Below are 22,353 nucleotides of genomic sequence, written 5' to 3'. Positions count from 1 at the left end.
TGAAACGGTCGAGGGGTGAAATGAGAAACTAGTATTTATGGTTTTGCTCAGTTTGGACATTTTTAAACTCTTGTTCTTGGGGAAAATGTTTACAGAAAAGGAGACTGAAAAATGATTTTTTTTTTTTTTGTTTCCCCTAGAATTTTACTAATGTTTGTATATGAAAAAGTATACTTCATTGTAGAGTCTTTGCTAAATGGAGAGAAATAAGCTTCTTTTGTTCTGTGCCTCCTTGTTGTCAGTCTTTCCTTGTGCTCATCAACAGGTACAGGTGCTCCATCCTGAAACTTCTGACTTCTCTTCTCATCTTTACCTCATGAAGAAGGAATGGGGGGTGCACACATTTTTCTCCTAGGGTTTCTTTTGTGTGCTTTAGACTTCAGTTTCACTGTCTTCTTTATTAATGTTTTTGTAACGGACCAGCTTTTTTGATCATGTGAATGACCCTTAACTTGTGAATGTTTCTTTAATAAACTTTCTCTTAGTCCATATGTTGAGCATGCACACATGCAAAAGGCTTGCAGACCAGTAAATGGGCACTGTACTCTTTACTGAGTAATTTGGTTGGGTTAGGGTCCTTAGTTCTCCTCCATTGTATAAGCAAGTTTTCATTCTACCTCAGCCCTGCCTGATTAAATAACTGAACTAGTTAACTAGCTTAGCGTTCTCTCTCCATGGGTTTTTTTTTATGCAATTAAAGACTTTGTAGACAGGACTAGTTTAGCCTACACACATTATCAGCCAATTTCAGAGAAAGGAATCCATTGATACTAAATAGACAACATTTAAAATAAAGTATGATTTGCTCACTCAAAGCATCAGGAAGAAAATCCTCACAAAACACCATTATTAAAATTGTTATACAGCATGTAATACAATAACTTCTCAAATCATGAACTGACACTGTATTATGTAAAGGCTACATAAGAGGGTTTCCTCTAATTTATTATTGGGGCAGGATAAAAAAAAAAAGTGAGTTTTTTTTTTTTTTAAATACTATATCCACTTATTCTATGCAGGCTCGTAGTGGTCTGGAGCTTGTCTGAAGCAAAAGGCCTGAAGTAGTTTACATGCTGGAAGGGTTGAATGTCCACTGCACACTCATTTTATCTTGTATTAGCTTTGAACTATATTAAAGTCAAAAGTAAAATTAATAAAAAAACAATGCCATCTCCAAAAGCTATTACATCCTGGCTGTTAGGTGACCATAAGCATGTACAGTGTTCGTAGCTTCTGGCTACTTTTAGCTTTGTTAAGTACACTTAATAAAAAAAAATCTCCTTAGCTCCAAAAGCTGTGCTGACTGTTAAACAATTCATCTCATAAAGATGTGCAACATTGGTTATTTTGTTATTGAGCACCAACATTAAGGAACCAGATACCAGTTATAAACACCATGGAAGTGAAGTGAACAAAAGTGCTCCCAGACTTTTATTGTCTGAGTGCTCTTTAGTGCTAAATAATGGCTGGATGCTGGAATGCAAGTTGCATTGGCTCAGCAGCAGACAGAAATTGTTTTAAAAAATGAAAATGCAACTGAAACTAAAAAAAAAAAATACAGGTTTGTATCTTCAAAAATGTGTAACTCAAACTTCTGTAATACAAGGAAGCAGCATGCAAAATATTTGATGGGTGTTTGGGTGTGGGTGTATTCCTTTTACATACTTTAATCTCTTAATAGATCACATGATCACATGTCTGAATTATATTGATACTGACAAATGTGAGTTTAAAGTGTTTTATAAAAAGTGTTGTTAATTTTTGGTATTTTCAATGTATTGTGAGATTTAAGGGGGTGCGGTGGCGCAGTGGGTTGGACCACAGTCCTGCTCTCCGGTGGGTCTGGGGTTCGAGTCCCGCTTGGGGTGCCTTGCGACGGACTGGCGTCCCGTCCTGGGTGTGTCCCCTCCAGCCTTCCGGCCTTACGCCCTGTGTTACCGGGTAGGCTCCGGTTCCCCATGACCCTGTATAGAACAAGCGGTTCTGAAAATGTGTGTGTGTGTGAGATTTAAAATTTCTTTTTTAGAAATACAAAATATAAGTTATGATTAATAATATATATTTAGCTGACGTCTTTGTTTAAGGCAATTCACTATGTTAAATTAACTTTACAATTATTACCCCATTTATTCAGCAGGGTATTCTTACTATATCAGAATCAGGTCAATGTACGTATCTCGACAAGGGAACTACAGCAGTAAATAAGTAATGGGATTCGAACCAGGAACGTTCAGATTGTTTAGCTCTAACTGTAACGCCACCTGCGAGTCAAATTTGTTATTCTCACAGCAGGTATTTTATTACTTAGTTTGTACAGTAAGGGATAAAAAAGTGACTGAATGGACACGCAGGTCAGCGGGGTGTGCAGTTAAAGCGGCGCATGGTGTCGCAGCCAGTCCTCCCACACCGCAGGGGGACGTGTAGTACAACATTAAGCTGGGTTTCTGATCAAACAAAAGACAAGAAACCCTCTAGTTGTGTGTGGAACGCAGAGGGGGGGGCGCTAGGGCGGCAGGTAAAACGGGTTGTGTGTGTGTGTACACACACATACAGTGCCGCCAGCGCTACTCACCTGGCCGCTCCTGAACACCGAGGAGGCGCAGGAGAAGAAGAACAAAAGTCACACACGATGACCACCGAAAGAGCCAAATACTGATTTAAACGCACAAAAGTGGGGAAATCGCAAATCCTGTACGTTAGTAAACAAGCAGAGATGATATTATCCTGAACATTTTTTTAAAAAAAAAAAAACTTCTGAGCCAGTGGCGAAGATTGGGAGACGGTGAACCTTTGCACTTAAGGTGATTTCTGTTTACCTTCTGCCGACTTCAACAGGAAGTAAACTGTAAAATGGTAAGTAGTCCTTTTTTTTAAAAAAATTTATTCTAACCGGTTTATACTTGCATGACTCTATACACCCAATTCGAGAATTTCTTGAAGATTACAAACAGAGGAGTGCAGTTCGTGAAACTTTTTAAACTTTGTGTCACACACACACAGACTTCTGCTTCTGGAAAAATTGAGATTCCTGGAAGACTCGTGCTTATGTTACAACGCAGTATAAAACTATACACAGTGTTAAAACCGTACAAGTGTGATTTGCCAACGACGTGGCTTTTAGTTAGTACAAGCCAGGTACAATTTAGGCTGTTCGTAATGGTGTGTAACGCTCTCGTGGAGCAGCAGGCTTTCTCCGATCGCGCGCGCCGCAGGGCGGAGTACAGGTGAGCGCCCCTCTTCGCGGAAGAACCGTCGCGCGCCTCAAAGTTTCTTTCATTTTTCATGTACAATATTCAATAACAATATGAATATGCAAAACTTGTACAGCAAAGTGCTGGAATTCGCCGCGAAAACCGTTACTAATAAGGCTACACCGCGCCGGATTCTATAGTATAGTCTATATTTAGTTCTAAGTTTATATGAGCAGTCCTCATTCGAAACCGTAATTCTCGTCTTACTTCCCCCGCTAGTATAATTATACGACAAGTTGAACTTCTTTCAGACTCAGAGGAGGCGTCTTAACTATATTTAAATTTTTTAAAGATATCAGTAAGACCCTGTGTTTCCCTGGCCTTGTGTATTCAGTGTGTGGACAGGTTTCATCCGTTGTTGTTTCACCACAGACGACGTGTCTGGGCACGACCACACAACTCTGACCAGCTCAAGAAGGCGGCGAAATCATGCAGAGAATTTTTAATATTCTGCTTGGAGAGGCATACTGTTACAATACGCTGGAGGCAGGACGCATGAAATATGTTAGAATTTAAAACTTCATTGAAGTTTTTAAAAAAAATTCACTGCTACTAGGTACGTAAATTTAACCCCTTGCGTGAATAACCAAGAGAAAACGCACTCCTAAATATTTACTGACGTATCTGAGACAAACCTGAGAGAAATCAAGCACTACTGACACAACATTAGGGGAAAAAGCTGAGATAAAGTCATTCAAACATATTACTGACACAACACCTGAGAGAAGCCCATTCCTAAAAATGTCCAGTATGGTGAAGTATTATACTTTGTTCTAGCCTGACAGGAATCAGAGCATGGAGGACAGCACTCAGGTGGATGGTGTTACACCTCCAGTAGTCCCTCACAAAGAGAGATGTTCAACATTTTATTAGAGTAAGATTGCTAGTATCACTCTTTGGCTGCAATGGACTGGCATCCCATCCAGGCTATACTCCCCAGAAGGCAGTGATTCTGGAATAGACTCCAGACTGCTGTGACCCTGACCAGGATAAGATGTTATATTTTTAGTTGCATTATTTGCCTCATCTTCTTTTCAATTTTATGGCTCTGTGACCACCATATTACATACATTTATATTTATTCATTTAGCTGATACTCTTCCCTAATGCAGCTTACAGTGTTAATCTGTTTACACTTATTTACCCATTTAGACAGTTAGGTAATTCTACCAGAGCAACTTAAGGTAAGTACCTTGCCCAAGGGTACTACCACCAGAGGTGGGATTCAAACCTGCAACCTTTGGGTCCAAAGGCAGCAGTTCTAACCACTATGCTACCAGCTGCCCCTACACATGTACTTAACTTGTTAGGACAAAATATTAGCCTCCTTACAGAGCGAGAATAGAAATCTCTGTTGCTTCTATTATGGCCTCAGGGTATCGCGTACAAGAAGTGTAACAGTATGGGTGTAGATGCGATGTCACCGTGTACATTGGTGAAAGGCCAGTGCTAACAAACTGAAAAGATATGGAGAGCCTGTAAAGGGTATTTCTGGAATACACATGCTGAAAATGTATTTCTAATAAAAAAAAAATACAGAAATTAGTTGAAAATGTAGTTCTTCAATTATTACCATAATATGTATCTGTCAGTTATCACTATCTTATACACACATGATTTAAGAAGATCTGATTTTAAATAATCTTAAGTTAGAATGGTGTCATAAACCATCCCATTCTTACTTTCTAAAGAACTGGAGTTAGTTTCTTTCCACTTGCCCTGGAGATGGTTAGAGTGGTAGCAGGCTGAATAGGCAGGCTCAAACCTTCCCTTGCAACAGTCTCCAGCTCCTCCTAGTGGCTCTCTGCTTTTTTCCAAACCATCTGAGCGATATAATTAGTTGAACATGTTTTGGGTCTGCCTCAGGGTCTCCTCGCAGTGAGATATGCCCAGTATAACTCCAGTGGAAGATGACCAGAGCATCCTTACTACAAGCCCAAACCACCTCAGCTGGCTCCTCTCGATTTAGAGCAGCAGAGACATCATTCCATTCTCCTGGATTCCTGAGCTCCTTACCTTGTCATGGAGAGTGAGCCCAGTGATCCTGTAGAGAAACCTCATTTCGTCCACTCTTGTTCTCAGTTTTTTCCTCAAGGCTCATGACCATTAATGCACTTACCCACCAATACTTATGTGAACCAGGGAGAGATCACGCCTTTCCTTCCTGAGGCACAGAAAGGTCTGCCAAAAACTCTGGGGCCAGCAGTTTTTCTTCATGGCCTCTCCAGACTCCTCATAGGCTTGAGCTTTTACTTCAGCAACTGCCTTTCCTGCAAGTCTCTCGGCCTGCTGATAAGATCGCTATGAGTATATCTAAAAAAATTGAGTATACCCTATACAAATTAGGGTTACCACGAATCAAGCTTGTGGGTAGTGTTTGCCAATAAGTGCTTTGTGGCCGGGTAAACTACATAACCTGTTTGGGCTCAGCTGGAAATGATGATGTGTAGCCATCTTGTGGGCTCATCACCTGCAAGCTGAATGGTGAGGGTTGGGTGCAGTGCCACCCAGGTAGCAGACATGAGCAGTGTGGACCTAAACTAATGCAATGGATTTGTTTACTTTTCTCAATAAGCAGCCTGAAGTACTTTTTTGATGTCACCTTCTCAAAAATTGCTCAATGTCATGCAGAAGACTCTTTTGCATAACTGAGCAACTAGTAGATTTAAGGCATAAACAGGAGCAAGATGAAGTAACAGTTAATTACAGTTTAGGAAATGAAACTGTGAATATGTCCTGTTATTTCAGTCTGTTGAAGGTCCTGATTTTAATTTTTTTATGTACTAGTGTCTATTACAGGCAGTTTACATTTACATTTATTCATTTTGCAGAATTAGGTCTCTAAGAACAATGTAACAACTGCATTACACTGACGGAAGGAAAGATTTGAGTGCAGATGTGATTCTTGAGTAACTCCTGGTTTATTCTTCAGTTAGGATTTTGTGGTAACTGTAAATGTCTTCACTCACCCTTGTTCATTTCTCCTCTGTCTCCCTCCTGTTCCTACACTGACCTTGGTCCTTCAGGGGAGTAAAGAACGCTATCACTGGCAAACTCAGAATGTCAAAGTGAGCGGTGTGGATGACATGGTCCTGCTCGCCAAGATCAGCGAGGATGCCATTACAGACAACTTGAAGAAGAGATACATGGATGACTACATTTTTGTATCCTATCTACATGCAGTGAAGTACATGTTCATGTAACAGAATTCTTTGATCAAGTCATACATCATAGCAGTTCTAGTTTATTAACGAGCAATGTGAGTGGCACACTGCAGCGCATCACACTGGTGCAGCGCATCATCCTGCTGCTTCACAGCACCTATGTGGGGTGTGAGAATGTCGGTTTGATACTAGCTTAGTCAGTGTGGTGTTTGCATGTTCACCTCATGTTTGCACCTCATGTTTGCAAGGCAACTTAAAGGAACAGACTATTTACATTACTTTTGCCTTTTCCTGTATGCACATGGAGCCCTATTTGAGCCGAATATTGCTCAGATTTTTTTTTTTCTCCGAACAACATTGCACACATTACACTTTTTATTTAACCTTTAATATTGGACTCCACGTATTTTCATATTATTTATTTTATTATTTATTCTATCCTATTTTCATCATTATATATTCCTCATATTTCTGTTGGATGTTTCTAATTTCTGCTTTATTTTTATTGCCTTATTTATTTCTACTACAGTCAGAAAAGCTTTTTGCAGCACATTGTATTAAGTATGGTTGTGTATGTGACAAATAAAACTTGAACTCCTGCTGAGTATGGGTAAGACAGTAAGGCTTACTGCCAAATTTCTCAAATTTTTCTGATAACCCCAGCACTGTATATGCAAAACAAACCTATGATTAGCTTCCTTAATACTTTCTTTGCAGACATACATAGGCCCAGTGCTCATTTCTGTGAACCCTTTCAAACAACTGCCATACTTCACAGACCGGGAGGTGGAGATCTACCAGGGGGCGGTGAGTGTATGCTGTTGATGGAAGGAGCGATATTACATGCTGTACACCAGGGAGGCTTGAAAGAAACCTATTACGCAGGGTGCTGGTTTTCTGTGCTTGGTGATTTTACTGTGGTGGGTGGGAGGGCAGATGCACAGGGCAATCAAATTTCAAAGCAATATGCTGTTTTTTTTTTTTTTTTTTTAGCTTGAGAATCATTATTAGAAAAATGGGAAAAATCACAGTCCTTATAATGCAGATATCTTCTGGTCCTAGACACTATTTCTTACTAAAATATGTGTATTTTATTCTGTGTATGAAGTAGCACAACCTTTCAACTCTGGTAGATGAAAGTGGTGTTTAAGTGCAGTCTCTCGAAATCATAACTAAAACCACTGCACTTGAGTTTCACACGTTGGGTATAAAACAGATGGTTTTGGGCCAAATCTCACATTGAAAATCTCAGGCTTGCTAGGAAGAACTTCAAGAGTTTAGTGAAATGTTGACAATTTTTGGAAATTGCTGCTGTGGTAATTTCTGCAGAATCTTTGTCATTACAGTTGTCAGGTTGTGGCAGACCTATGCCTGAAACATACAAATGCCACTACATTGGTCTCAACCAGAGGAGGCCGCTCAGGAAACCAGAGCAGTTGGGATAGGCCGATGAGTCATTGTTAACTGAACTGATTTGATCTGGGTTGGTCTTTTACAGGTGTGGGCATGCCAGCACTGTTACATTTGTTTGCATGTGCGTGCTTGAGTCTCCCTCTGCCTCTGTGCATATGTCTTCCATTATCTGTACTGTGGAGTGTTTCTGCATTTCTGTCTGTTGCACATACTGGTTTTCTTGTATGTCACTGTTCCTAAATACTTTTGGTTTTCAGTGGGTTTACAGTTAGAAGTAAATAATCTCAGTTCCTGTCTCAGCTGGTGTGCTTGTTCTGACAGCCAGCCAGAGTTGATTTTGACTGCTAGTGGTCACGATATATTCACTTGCTCTTTCTACTATTCCTGCTGCTTTTCTACTCCTTTGTTACAACTGATTGTTTTTGGAGTTTTTCTGTTATTCTTGGGCCCTTATTTTGGCTCTTTTTACTAACCTTTCAGGAGTGATTGAAAAATAGTTTTTAAGGTATTTCATTTTTTTCTTATTTAACCCCAGCTACTTTAGGATAAGGGGGTGCGGTGGCACAGTGGGTTGGACCACAGTCCTGCTCTCCAGTGGGTCTGGGGTTTGAGTCCAGCTTAGGGTGCCTTGCGATGGACTGGCGTCCCGTCCTGGGTGTGTCCCCTCCCCCTCCGGCCTTACGCCCTGTGTCACCGGGTAGGCTCCAGTTCCCCGCGACCTCGTATGGGACAAGCGGTTCTGAAAATGTGTGTGTGTGTGTGTGTGTGTGTGTGTGCGTGTGTACTTTAGGATAAAGGAACAATATGTATGTGCAAGTTATGCCGTACTACAAAATTATGCATTAAATGATCTGTGATTAGATAATGATGATTATTATATTTCCCCTTCAGGCTCAGTATGAGAACCCTCCTCACATCTATGCCCTGACTGACAACATGTACCGCAACATGATGATCGACACTGAGAATCAGTGTGTCATCATCAGGTCAGAACATTTCATAGCAAGAATATCTAGCTAGAGTTCTTGTGAAAGCAGTTGTGTATGCATTTGTCCAATTAGTTCCTCAGGAAGGCAGTCAGTGGATCAGTGGCAGTTGTCCGAAATACTGCTGATGTGTATGTCCTTGTGGCATTCTCATCTAGTGGAGAAAGTGGAGCAGGGAAAACAGTTGCTGCCAAGTACATCATGAGCTATATCTCCAAGGTGTCAGGAGGAGGCCCAAAAGTTCAGGTGAGACCATACTCATTCCTCTCAGCCACTCCTCCTTTCCGAGGTATTTCTTGGTCAGAAGTGCTGTGCCTCATTTTTCTAACCATATTTTGCTTTCTTCTTTACTGCTTCTTGCACAGCAAGTGAAAGACATCATCCTCCAGTCAAATCCTCTTTTGGAGGCTTTTGGGAATGCTAAGACTGTTCGCAACAACAATTCCAGTCGCTTTGTGAGTCATGCATAGGTTCCTTAGTGCAAAATGAGATTTCACCTATACTAGTTATGGTCCCTAAAGGCATGTATTTCTGTGTTGCTCCTGTAGGGGAAGTACTTTGAGATTCAGTTTAGCCGGGGTGGGGAACCTGATGGAGGGAAGATTTCTAACTTCCTGCTGGAGAAATCAAGAGTGGTGTCCCAGAATCAAGGAGAGAGGAACTTCCACATCTACTACCAGGTTGGGCATAGATTCCCAGGTAGACTTGTAAAAATGCCAGCCATTTTTACATTATTGTGTTTGAGATGTAGCTGCCATGTCCAGCTGACAGTGAATAACACTCTCAAATATGTCACCATTTGGTAGCAGGTGTTTATGAAAAATGAAAAAAATTTAAGGTAATGAAAGCAGAAAGGATGGTAGCCCTTCCCTGTCAGAATGCTTATCTGGAAATGTTTTTCAGTCAGGATTTTGGGTTCTGTCTGCTTGCATTTTTTATGACTAGAATATAGGCTGATTCCTCTATGCTGACTGCCTAATATTTTCATAGTTTACTTCTGCAACAGCATTTTGTGCCCCTCTGTGATCTTAACTTTTATTTTTCTTTTAACCATTTCTTTTCATTCTCTAGCTTCTGGAGGGTGCTTCCAAAGAACAGAGAGAGGAGCTGGGCGTCACCACTGCTGACTACTATTACTACCTCAACCAGTCAGGAACATACACTGTAGAAGATGTCAGCGACAAGAGAGAATTTTCAGAAACCACGGTGAGCTGGAGCCAAAGAATAGCTTGTGTTGGCAGTCTGCTGTATAACATTCAAATAATAAGATCGGACATCATACCTACATTATTGTCATTTTGCATATTTGATTCCTAAACTGTACACTTTGGAACGCTCAAGAAAAATGATGAAGCAGCTTTTTGATATCCCCTTGCTTTTACATTTATTAAGACGTTCTTTTTGTGAGGTCAGGTGTTATATTTAAGCTGTGAGGACAGTATGAGAATCCTTTTGCAAATTCAACAGTTGATGCTCAGGAAAGTCTTGTGAACATGCTGTTCTGGTCACATTTGTCAGAAAGCCATGTCGGTGGTGGGCCTGAGTGATGAGGAGAAAACAACAGTGCTGCAGATTGTGGCAGGCATTCTGCACCTGGGCAACATTTCCTTCCGAGAAGAAGGCAACTATGCTGTGGTGGAGAGCGAGGACTGTGAGTTGGCAGTATTGTTGTGAAGTGTTGATATACAGTGCTGTTTGAAAGTATGTTATCCCCTTGTGTCCATTAGTTTTATCACAAAAATTATTTAATTGGTAGCAGTCTTTCTCATCTGACATAAAAGGTGTGTAATTACCAATTCCATATGTTGGTTTAGGGGAAATTGTGTGTAGTAGAAAACAGAAGTGGTGCAAGTGCAAAAAAGTGAACTCCAACTTTTGTTGGTTTAACCAAGTAGCTAAGTAGAATCAGATGTCATAAATCATAATCTTTTCTTTCTGTAAATGTAAGATTTTATACAAGAAAAATAACCATCTCTATAGGTCTCACATGTCATCGTACACTACAAACTTAACTGTTATAGCCACCCAGCAATCAGAATTTCAAGTGAGATGTATAGATGCATTTGACCAATGTTATAACTGAAGTGTTTAAATTAACCTTGTTCCTTTAGATTATCCATCAAAATCTAAAAAGCAAAAGCATGCTATGCACTGTATGTTGCTGATTGAAAACCTAAGATGTTCCAGTGAATTTGACATTAAAGTATAGAAGGCTTTCCCCAGATGCAAAGTATGCCAAGTAAATCCAGATGTCTTTTATGGTAATACACTTTTATAGCCACATTATGGCTGCATGTATGTGAGTGTATTTTTAGCTCAGAAAGCAATACATCTTAATGCTTTCCAGGTCATAGCAATTATGATTTTAGAACATCTCACATGCTCCTCATGTCAGTCACCTCCTTCAGCTTATCTTCTTCCTTATATCCTTCCTCTTTAGTTCTGGCCTTCCCTTCCTACCTGATGGGTGTTTCCCAGGATGGGCTGAAGAAGAAACTGACAAGTCGTGTCATGGACAGTAAATGGGGTGGCAAGTCAGAGAGCATTTTTGTCACACTGAACAGCGAGCAGGCCTGCTTCACCCGAGATGCCCTGTCCAAAGCTCTCTACTCTCGCCTCTTTGATTACCTTGTCGATGTGAGTCAGGGAGCTGTAAGAGTGAATTGTTTCTGCAACACACTCCTACTTATGCCAAATACTTTCTGCCATTTAATTTTTTTATTGATCTCTTCTTGAGATGGGAGGTGCGGTGGTGCAGCGGGTTTGGCCAGGTCCTGCTCTCTGGCAGGTCTGGGGTTTGAGTCCTGCTTGGGGTGCCTTGTGACGGACTGGCGTCCTGTCCTGGGTGTGTCCCCCTCCAGCCTTGCACCCTGTGTTGCCGGGTTGGGCTCTGGTATGCTGCAACCCCACTTGGAACAAGCGGCTTCACCGTGTGTGTGTGTGTGTGTGTGTGTGTGTGTGTGTGTGTGTGTCTTCTTGAGATTATTGATCTCATGGTAGATGACACTTCAGTTGTAAAAGGGTTATTCGATGTCAGTCATATAAAAGAGGAATGGTGATTTGAGGCATCACTGAGAATGCATCAGTCATTTTGTCAACTTTTTGTTCCTTCTCAGTCCATCAACAAAGCCATGCAGAAGGACCACGAGGAATTCAACATTGGAGTGCTGGACATCTATGGCTTTGAGATCTTTCAGGTCAGCATTTCAATACTGATCAGCGGAGAAACCTGCATGTAGCAACTTTGGTTTAGACCTCCATTTGATAGTTCTGTTATTTTGTACTGACACAAAATGAATTTAATTAAAAGATGTACTCAGCAAAAAGGATGCCAAGATATCACTACAAGTTCATATTTTAACTTTTTTTTATGTGGTATAAGCAGAAATCAAATGTTGTGCCATTATTATGAGCAGTATTTTCCCCTTTCCTTTTTAGAAAAATGGTTTTGAGCAGTTTTGCATCAACTTTGTCAATGAGAAGCTGCAGCAGATTTTCATCGAACTGACTCTCAAGGCTGAACAGGTATGGTTCCATGTTGTGCATAGGACCTCCAGTTCTGTAGCTGGGACTGGCACTAATCAGCGCTGTGAAATGTAGATATAATCTCTCCTTCTGTGCTGCAGGAGGAGTATGTGCAGGAGGGCATCAAATGGACACCCATAGACTACTTCAACAACAAGGTGGTGTGTGACCTCATTGAGTCAAAAGTGGTAAGTGTGATGCCTTTGATGCTAGGAGAGAATCAGTAGATGCTGCTAAGGTGAGGAGTATCTCACAGGGTAGAATCAGGTGGTTTTTTTTTTTTAATTTTATTTTTTTTTTACAATGGTATGAAACAAGTGCTTATTTAAAAATGTGGTTCATACTCATAGACAAGAAGACTAGGTATGCTGTGATTGCTTCAGAAAGCTTATAATGACTTCAAGTGTTATTTTATCATTCAACAATTCAGGACCATGATACTAATAATGTAGAATTTGAAAATTCTGAGGACCATGCTGAAAGAGTTCAATAGAATAGTGACATGTGCAATTTTATACTTTTTTGTTCCAGAATAGAAAGCGTTTAGGGGAGCACTAAATGGCATTACTAATTCATGTTTTTCCTGATGTCATGTTGTTCTGGAACAAATGTGCAAAACAGAAGGTTTTCTCCTTTGCTGAATATTTTAAAAGGAAATGTCATATTTTTTTCACTTAAGTAAATACCAAGTGACAACAGTATTTAATTTTTAAAAAATTTTCTTGGGTGTGGTTTCATATTAACCAAATCTGTTTTTGTACTCAGAATCCCCCAGGTATCATGAGCATTCTGGATGATGTATGTGCGACCATGCATGCCAAGGGTGAGGGCGCTGACCAGACACTGATCCAGAAGCTGCAGATGCAGATTGGTTCCCATGAGCATTTCAACAGCTGGAACAAAGGCTTTGTGGTTCACCACTATGCTGGCAAGGTACACACCATTGTACACAGTCTAGACCTTTACAAAACCTGAGACTCTTGGTGTTTTTTCAGTGCTTTACAGTCTTAACAAAACATCTAAGTGAAATGCAGTCCAGTCATTATATTGAAGTTAAAAACATGTATGCCATGATGCAAGAATTCAAAATGGTTCAGCTGATCCACTTAAGGCTTCAGCATTGGCAGTCCAGTGTTTCTTTAAAATGATTGTCAGAGTTTTGTGTTCCTTCATCTGAGCAAGGAATAACATGAATGTTTCAGATGGTCCAGTGGTGAGTGAGAAGGAAATATTTGGACCTGCATGTATGTGTGAGTTCTTGACGGTAGAGGGAAAAAACAGCATATACTTTTCAGTCTAATGTCCTCTTGTGGCCCTGTGGAGTGCTGCATGGGCTCACTGACTGGCAGTTCTGCTGCTCCAGGTTCTTTTGTTACTACCAATTTGAAAATTTTCTTTATGATAGTGGGTAACGCAGTTTTGGTTTTGGAAGGTGGTTTATGAAATGCAGTCTCCAGGGACTGTTTCAAGATATGGTTTACTAGGCAGAATGCCATTTCTCTCTTCTCATGTTATATAAATACTTTCATGACTTCTCTGTTGTGCTCATTTTGGACTTCTGTTAAATTATACAATTTTAGTTGTCTTTGTTCTTTGAATTTCCAGGTAACATCTGGTTCTTGAAGAACAGTCATATTTATTGTCAAGGCCCAGATTTGACGCTCATTTCTTTTTCATGGCCAGGTTGTGTTTTGGTCCTTGTTTTAAGGATGAGAGCAGACTCCAGCTGTCTGCATTTAGAAAGAAATGCCAGTTTCATCAAAGTATCTACCTGATGGTACCATTAACAGTTAAACTGGGTCTTCTCTGTCCTGTTTCCCTTTCTCCCAAAAAACACAATTCATTTTCCTACATGTATAGTGTATACTCTGCTGAAGGGCAGACATCAGCAAGGTCTAAGCAAACCATCTGGATTGTAGTGACAGACCTGTCTGCAGCCTGCATTGTCTCCTTTCAGGTGTCCTACGATGTGGGTGGTTTTTGTGAGAGGAATCGGGATGTGCTCTTCACCGACATCATTGAATTGATGCAGAGCAGTGAATAGTAAGGATGGATGTTATCCATAAATGGACTGTTTGATTCATTGACGTAAGTGGTCTGTCTTTTGAGTTCTTCCACACTATTCTGTGCTCAGTCCTTTCATCAAGGACTTGTTTCCGGAGAACCTGGAGGCAGAGAAGAGGGGTCGTCCTACCACAGCAGGCAGTAAGATTAAGGTAAGGTTTGTTTCGTCAATGGGGCTTCTTATTCACATTCAGTAGATCACACAATAGCAGGTACGCTGATATTTGACGAGGGATCGTGAAGACAATGGGATGATAATGGGATGTTGTGCAAGAACAGTCTTGACAACTGCGGTGCACACCTTTTTGTTCATAAAACATTAAGATCTTTTTTCTTTCCAAATGCATTTTGTTGATGATTTTAGACTTTCAATGTGCTGACTTCTTTAGTGTCATATTGTCCTGTCTGGCTGTGTCCAGAAACAGGCCAACAACCTGGTGCAGACCCTGATGAAGTGTACCCCCCACTACATCCGCTGTATCAAGCCCAATGAGACAAAGCGGCCACGTGACTGGGAGGAGAACCGGGTTAGGCACCAGGTGGAGTATCTGGGCCTGCGTGAGAACATTCGTGTCCGTCGTGCAGGATATGCTTTTCGAAGGGCCTTCAGCAAGTTCTTGCATAGGTGTGTAGTGAAGTGCACAGCACTCAGTTTCAGAAATAATCTCTTTGTATTCTCTTTCACTGGAAACTTTGAGCTGTTCAGTTGCTAATACACTCTTACTTTTATTAATGTTTGTATTAATATGATTGTTTCTGCCCTTAAACATATGAGTACAGATATGCCATTTTGACTAAAGAGACTTGGCCTCAGTGGCGCGGAGATGAGAAGCAGGGGGTGCTGCACCTGCTACGCTCTGTCAATATGGACCAGGACCAGTATCAGCTAGGAAAGAGAAAGATCTTCATCAAGGCCCCTGAATCTGTATGTCTACTCTCTTTCCCTCGCTCGTATTTTTTTATTTTTTTTCAGTCTTGTGCAGGAGTCTTACATGAACAGAAGTGGTAAAACCACTTTCTGACAAGTATGTTCTTGTTTTGGGAATGGATATTTTAACTAATTAAAAAGGGTGGAAGCTTTATAGAAGCACAAAATGACTGCAATTATTTTGTTGTGTCTTTATATTAACAAGTGCACTAAATCCTGCTCTGTGACTTGTAGTTGTTCCTTCTAGAGGAAATGAGGGAGAGAAAGTACAACAACTTTGCACGTGTCATCCAGAAAGCCTGGCGTAAGCATATCGCCGTCCGCAAGTATGTCCGCATGAGGGAGGAAGGTAAGAAGATAGCTTTCTTACATTAAAGTGTGCGAGTTTCCCAACTGCCTGAAAACTTTGTCCAAAAGTGAGCCTTGGAATTTGTGGATAAAACAGAAAATTAAACTTGATTTTAAATGTTGACAGCTATTTGACAGACGGGTCAGTTTATTGACCTACTGATGATTCTGCTTTGGGATCAGTCCTGCTGTGTTCTGACATTAGAAAATACATAAGCAAAGGGCTGTATTGCTTTGGCGGTGTGAATCAATGACAGTGTTACTTACGAGCCCTACAATTTGCTGCTGTCTGTTTTGCAACGTTTTCAGCATCAGACATTTTGCTGAACAAGAAGGAGCGCAGGAGAAACAGCCTCAACCGCAACTTTGTTGGCGACTACATTGGCACAGACAACCATCCCGAGATACGGCAGTTTGTGGGCCGCAGGGAGCGCATCGACTTTGCAGATGTAGTGCTGAAATATGACCGCAGGTTCAAGGTGAGAAACTGGGGAGCTGAGTTGTGCTCTATCCATGGGGTCTTGTTGAAGAGTTCAAGTCGAGATGCACTGAAAACACTTGTGTATGATGTGCCATCACTTTATACGACTGCTTGTGGGCCAGGATTACAAATGCGAAAATCTTTTTTTTCGCAACTGAGATGATAAAAAGAGATTGAAGGTAGACTTCTGTGTGACTATGGAAAGCAAAAACACAGAAGAGTTGTTTTGTTGCAGATTTTTCTTGAAAGTCATTTCACCTTTTGACCATTTTCTCCAAATTTATAGACAGTGAAGCGTGACCTCATCTTGACCAACAAGTACCTCTATTTGATTGGACGTGAGAAGGTAAAACAGGGTCCAGAGAAAGGCCAGATCCAGGAAGTCCTGAAGAGACAAATTGAGCTAGACAAGGTCCAGAGTGTTTCTCTAAGGTACAACAGCCATTTAGTAAGTACAGTGGCATGACTGTCTTCAAGGCTTTTGCACATGATGTTCGACATTTTGTTCACTTCTGTTTTCGTATTTGTTTCTCTGACTAAGCGTATTTGCTATGTCTCTTTCTCTTAATGTAATGCATAAATTGTACTTTTGCTGAGATGTACATCAATTTGTACAAAAGCATCTGCTAAATGAATAAATGTGAATGTAAAGGCATAACTTTTATATTGCACCGAAGTTACATTTTCATATGTCTATTTCTTTTGTTGTTCTCTCTATAGCACTTTGCAGGATGACTTCCTTATTATCCACGAGGAACAGTATGACAGTGTGCTGGAGTGTATTTTCAAGACTGAATTCCTAAGCCTGTTGTACAAGCGATATGAAGAGAAAACCCAGAGGAAGCTCCCGATCAAGTTCAATAACCTGTGCGAGAAACAGCCATTCCCTCCTCCACTCTCTTTCTCTTCATCCCATGAGGCTCTCCTGCCATGGCTGACTCTAGTTAGAGCTCTCAGATTTATTAGGGACCTTGTTTCTGCTCCTCTGTCATAATTCTGTATACCTTAGTATTACCTTAGTATGCTTTTCTTGCTGGTTCAGTTTTTTCAAACAAACATTGATTAATGCTTACAATTTTTCATGTCATAGCATCTCAGACGCAATCATTTTAACTGGTTGAAATAAGCCGATTCCTCTGAAATGCCTGGAAGTGCCAAAAGTATGTTTTTGAATCCATAGCACTTTCTATCTTGCAGGCTGGAGTTCAAGGTAAAAAAAAGTGGATGGGGTCCATTTGGGGCTGCTGGTTCCAGGCAGATCCAGTTCCAGGTGGGCCAAGGGGACCAAGCAGTTTTGAAACCCAGCAGTAAGGTTTTACTGGTCAGCACTGGACCAGGTCTACCCAAAAACTCCAGTGAGTTTCTCAGTCTTTAATCAATAATATTCCTTGGCATTTTGTAAGTGATATATAATCTGTATAACCAACAGTTACACAAGTACAGCTGTGCCTTAAGATAGATAAGTAAGGTGTGCAAAAACAATTTACAGTCCTGTGAAAAAGTATTTTGCAAAGACTTGAAAGGAGCTGCTCATTCTCAAAAATGTGAAAAAACTGCAAGGAAGAATGGGCAAAACTCCTCAACAGTTAGTTGAGACCCTGTGCAACAGCTACAGGAAACATGTAGTTGCAGTCATTGGAGCTAAAGGTCCTGCAGCTTTCATGTCTATGATTGCACATTTCATTATCTGTCACACTAAGGAAATGACATAAAGCAATATAGGTGCCACTTTTTCTTTATTGAGCTCAATTCACCTACTACTAGAAGTGACCAAAAAGATCAGGTCAAATTTAATGTCAAAAACTATAAAAACAGAAAACTGGGAATACTTTTTCACAACACTGTATATCCTTGTGGATTACTTTTCCTGTCCTAAATTTCCTTCTTTGTGTAATATCTGTGCTTTATTTATCCATAGGACCAACACGGCAGGACAAACGAAAGAGCCAGTATTTTGGGAAACAGCCAGTCACCTCACAAACGCAAGGTGAGAAGAAAGCATAGTCAGATTAGGTTGCTGTCCTCAGATAGATATTTGTGGTGTGTGTGTGTGTGTGTTTTTTTTTTTTTTTTTTTTTTTAACTGTCCTGATATGTGATTTATATGAGGAAACAGTCATTCTACAAAGTGAGATGGCCATTTGAGAAGTAGAGAAAAGCTGTATGAACCGCTTTAACACTGAATAATCTGCATTGTTGCTTTACGCAGGTCCTCCACGGGGTGGTGGTCAAAGAAGGGATTTGGCTCGGCAGAGGAGTCAGGCCTCTTCCAGGGCCTCCCTGCTGGTGAGGCAGAGCAGCATGGATCAGCCCACCCTCCCCCGTCAAGGCCAGCGGAAGTCCAGGAACCTGCAACAGCCCCAGACAAACATGGACTTCATGAATGTGCCGGAACAGGGTGTTGCCGGGTGAGACTCATGGGGATACCCGTTTGGGAATGGAAACAGTTCTTAGCTTCAAATATTCATTATTATTGGTATATAACTTTGCTGTTTAGTATCTCCCTAGAGGAATTTGGGAAAAAAATGAAAAACAATCTTCCCTTATTTACAACAAAGTAAATGGTTGTTTCTTTTTCAACCTTTTTCTTCTCTGTTCCTTAGAGTGCATCGCAGGCGTTCCAAAGAATACAAGCCTGAACCAGGATCAGGCCGGCCCAAACCTGCCCCCAGGCCCAAGCCCAGATCCCCTCAGTGCCGAGCGCTCTATGCCTATGATGCGCAGGACACTGATGAACTTAGCTTCAATGCAGATGACATCATTGACATCATAAATGAGGGTATTGCACTGCTGCATTTGTATGCTGATTCACAGCCTTGCACCAATAGCATACTCATTTTTATCTATAAGTATTTAGGAGCGGGGGGGTGCGGTGGTGAAGTGGGTTGGACCGGGTCCTGCTGTCTGGTGGGTCTGGGGTTCAAGTCCCACTTGGGGTCCCTTGCGATGGACTGGTGTCCCGTCCTGGGTGTGTCCCTCCCCCTCCAGCCTTACGCCCTGTGTTGCCGGGTTAGGCTCCGGGTCCCTGCGACCCCGTATGGAACAAGTGGTTTCAGATGGTGTGCGTGTGTGTATTTAGGAGCTTGCAGGTGCTCCAGTACCCTTTTAACCCTTTTAATATTCTATGTTTTTCAATATTAGAAAACCTGGTATTGCTCTTTTAAGAAGCATACCAATAATAGATAAGAAATTCCTTTTGTACCTAAACATGTCACCCAGAGGAACAACAACTAATGGTGCTTCTTTGTGTCTCACCCCAGATGCATCAGGCTGGTGGATGGGACGTCTGAGGGGAAAAGAAGGCATGTTTCCTGGGAATTATGTAGAAAAGATCTAAACTCAAGGGGCTTTGCCACTGTTCTGAGCACCCTAAGGTAATAAGTAGAAGATGGAGATTCAAATAGGCCAGTGTTCTACAGCGACTGATCCAGCACTAAACACCACCACGCAAAACAGGGGATGGTCTCTGGACACACACAGTTGCCTAGTGTTAACATCTTGTGCTTCTGAGAAACCATGGTTCCCTTGTGCTTTATGGTGAAACACCAACATGTGAAAAAAGTAGTACAGTTTTTAAAAACATTAAAGACATTTTCTGTAAGTTTTATTTTAAGAACAAAAATATTTTTTTAAATATTTTGCACAATACTAGCTGTAGTAATGGGAACCTAAACATTTATAGTTGCCCCAGAGATTTTCTCGTGTAAAGAAAAGGGATATTTCACTATGATCAGACTGGAATTAATACATCCTGCATAACTTGAAACTTAGGCTGCAAGAGCTTAAGCTATTCAAACTAATTTTAATGTCCCCCATGCCACTCTCATTTGGTCTGTGGCGACCTTTTAACTTCTAACTTTTTTTCTCTCCAAATTGCTTCTAGTTAATGCACAAGAATGGCATTACCTGATAATGGCATTTAACTACATAATTAAATTAATGACCATATTGCATTTTAACTGCATGAGAATTTTGGTAATTTTTAATTAGCAATTTTTAATCAAATAATTTATTTGCCTTCATACTGAAAATTGCTATTTGCATAATGATGCATTAAGTGATTTTATTTGCTCATTTAACATTCCCATAGTAGGCAGGTGGAATAGATTTGAAAGCAGCCCAGAACTAGTTTCTGGAGCCATAGAACCAAAATAACAGAATTTTTGGAAGCAAAACCTTTAAAGATATTTTGTGAAGATTTCGAAAGTAATCATATGTCAGGATATCCTAATGTGATTTTTTTTTTTTATTTTTTATTTTTAACCTTTGTGTCTTTCTAAGTAATTGTTACCTAAAATCGTACACCAGTGGCAACTAGTTGCTCAGCTTTCATGGTTAAATTGCATTCAGATTTTATTCTGGGTAAAAATTTAAATATACAGCATTATAAGACAAAGGTTGGGTGAAGCATATTAAGACTGCAGTGTGGACCTTCACATGTATCATCTTTTTTAATAAAATTACAGTGACTTTGGCTTCTGGTTCCTTTCATTTTATTATGTTTCTTCGCCTACAGTGTGGAGTTCTCAGAGAACATTTTTTTTGCAGCTTACCACCACCCTTCTAAGGCATGGGAGAGTTTATCATTCTCTGTGTTGAAGTAGCCCCTTCTCTTGCCACACATAATCTACACTTATGCATTGTATGCAGGATTTGTCTGTGCCCCCCCCCATTATTTTCAGATCAAAGTTTTAAAAAAGTTAATGATCCCATGCTCTTTATGTAACAATCAAAGCTTCATACACCAGCAATGTGCTGTATGTTTTTCTTTCAGCCCTTTGTGTTCATGGTCCCCAGGAAAAGTGCCAGACAATGCACTCAGTCCCTCACTGGTGCTGTCATGATAAAGTGCCAAGAGATTTGGACAGATGTTCCGGAGCATGTTTGTTTGTGCGTTGAGGCCATGTGAAGAGAGTTAATGGAAAACCCTATCAAACCTCTGCTTATTCATTCAACACCAATCATGGAGAAGATGTACATTTTATATTGTGCTCAATATACATTATAAAATCCTACATTTTATTGTGCTCAAATGATCCACCAATATGAAGGCAACTGACTCTAGAAGAGCAGTTCACGGTGTATATATTAAATGCATTATTATGTATCGTGATTTCATCCAGGAAATCATCTTTAACATCTGACGTAAAGCTACAGATCTCCGCCCCTGTCTAGTGAAGGACCACGAGGACATGTTAAAAACAAAGAAATTTTTCGTCCAGTCAGTTTCCACCTTGTATGATGTACTAATTTGGGATTGAAAATAATAAGGCTCTGAGATATCATCATTGTACCATCACATAATCCTTATTATTACTATAATTATTATTGGTTCTAGTTCAGCATGATGACTAAAACTTAATGTCACACAGCATCTAGGCATTCGTTTCCAGTGCATTTCAGGTGTCAAGAATATACAAGTAAATCTCAGTCTCCTTTATAAGCTTCATTTTCTCTCTGTTACTGGAAGCTTCTGCATGCCAGAAACCAACGGCTTGGGCTTGCCTAAGGAGAAGTTGATTAAATTTATTTATTGAATTGAATTGAATTTATTGTCAAAGAATTTGTCTTTCATCAATAAGTGGTGATGAATAGTCCAACAATCCAAATGCTTTTCCAGGACCTGAATGTGTACCTTTTAGCCGGGATATGATTTAAGAATAGTGACTTGGACTTCCGCAAATGATATAACAATATATGACATTATATTTACATGCAATGAAAAATTTAAACAGCTGAATATAAAAATCTTCCTGATTACTGTATTTCACTGAAGGTTACTCAGCAGCCATCATATACAGTAGTTCCAAACTAACCTGAGAGTAGAATCATCTTTTTTTTTATAGTTCAATAAAGCTCTTTATAAAGTTGCAGCAGAAGTAACCTGAACTTGGACATTAATGTTACTGCCGAACATTTCAAAGAATGAACTTTGTTATTGCTTTCAGCACAATGTTCTGCTAGAACACAATCCTCTGTACTGCTTGGTGGATGGCATTGCTCGATTGCATCGATCAATGGCATCGGTGGATCGGTTCCTGCAATCAGCGCAGCTTCTTTCCTGAAGACATTCATCAAAGATGGTCAAGTAGGGTAAGTCACAATATGGACTATTCTGGTGAAGGATCAAGCCATGCTCCCTGTCTGCTGTACAGTCACATGAAATACTTATATGATATAATATGATAACTATC

The 22,353-nt window shown here is 40.4% G+C and overlaps 1 protein-coding gene across 1 annotated transcript; it reads left to right on the top strand.

Moving 5' to 3' along the window:
• The first annotated feature begins 2,532 nt into the window (after nucleotides 1-2,532).
• Nucleotides 2,533-20,619, top strand: myo1eb (myosin IEb). The gene is made up of 27 exons (XM_018764850.2): nucleotides 2,533-2,853; nucleotides 6,278-6,415; nucleotides 7,133-7,222; nucleotides 8,720-8,814; nucleotides 8,973-9,060; nucleotides 9,180-9,269; nucleotides 9,363-9,494; nucleotides 9,886-10,020; nucleotides 10,333-10,465; nucleotides 11,255-11,451; nucleotides 11,931-12,011; nucleotides 12,253-12,339; nucleotides 12,441-12,527; nucleotides 13,105-13,272; nucleotides 14,297-14,382; nucleotides 14,474-14,555; nucleotides 14,823-15,028; nucleotides 15,184-15,328; nucleotides 15,566-15,680; nucleotides 15,989-16,158; nucleotides 16,447-16,592; nucleotides 16,881-17,027; nucleotides 17,358-17,515; nucleotides 18,079-18,147; nucleotides 18,369-18,567; nucleotides 18,763-18,938; nucleotides 19,420-20,619. Exons 1-27 carry the CDS (start codon nucleotides 2,851-2,853, stop codon nucleotides 19,494-19,496), a joined length of 3,300 nt encoding a protein of 1,099 aa, XP_018620366.1. The 5' UTR covers nucleotides 2,533-2,850; the 3' UTR covers nucleotides 19,497-20,619.
• The last annotated feature ends 1,734 nt before the right edge of the window (nucleotides 20,620-22,353 follow it).

This window comes from Scleropages formosus, chromosome 18 (assembly GCF_900964775.1).
Source record: "Scleropages formosus chromosome 18, fSclFor1.1, whole genome shotgun sequence".
Taxonomy (NCBI): Eukaryota; Metazoa; Chordata; class Actinopteri; order Osteoglossiformes; family Osteoglossidae; genus Scleropages; species Scleropages formosus.
The sequence above is the reverse complement of the archived record's forward strand: the minus strand, read 5'-3'. Positions and strand labels throughout refer to the sequence as shown.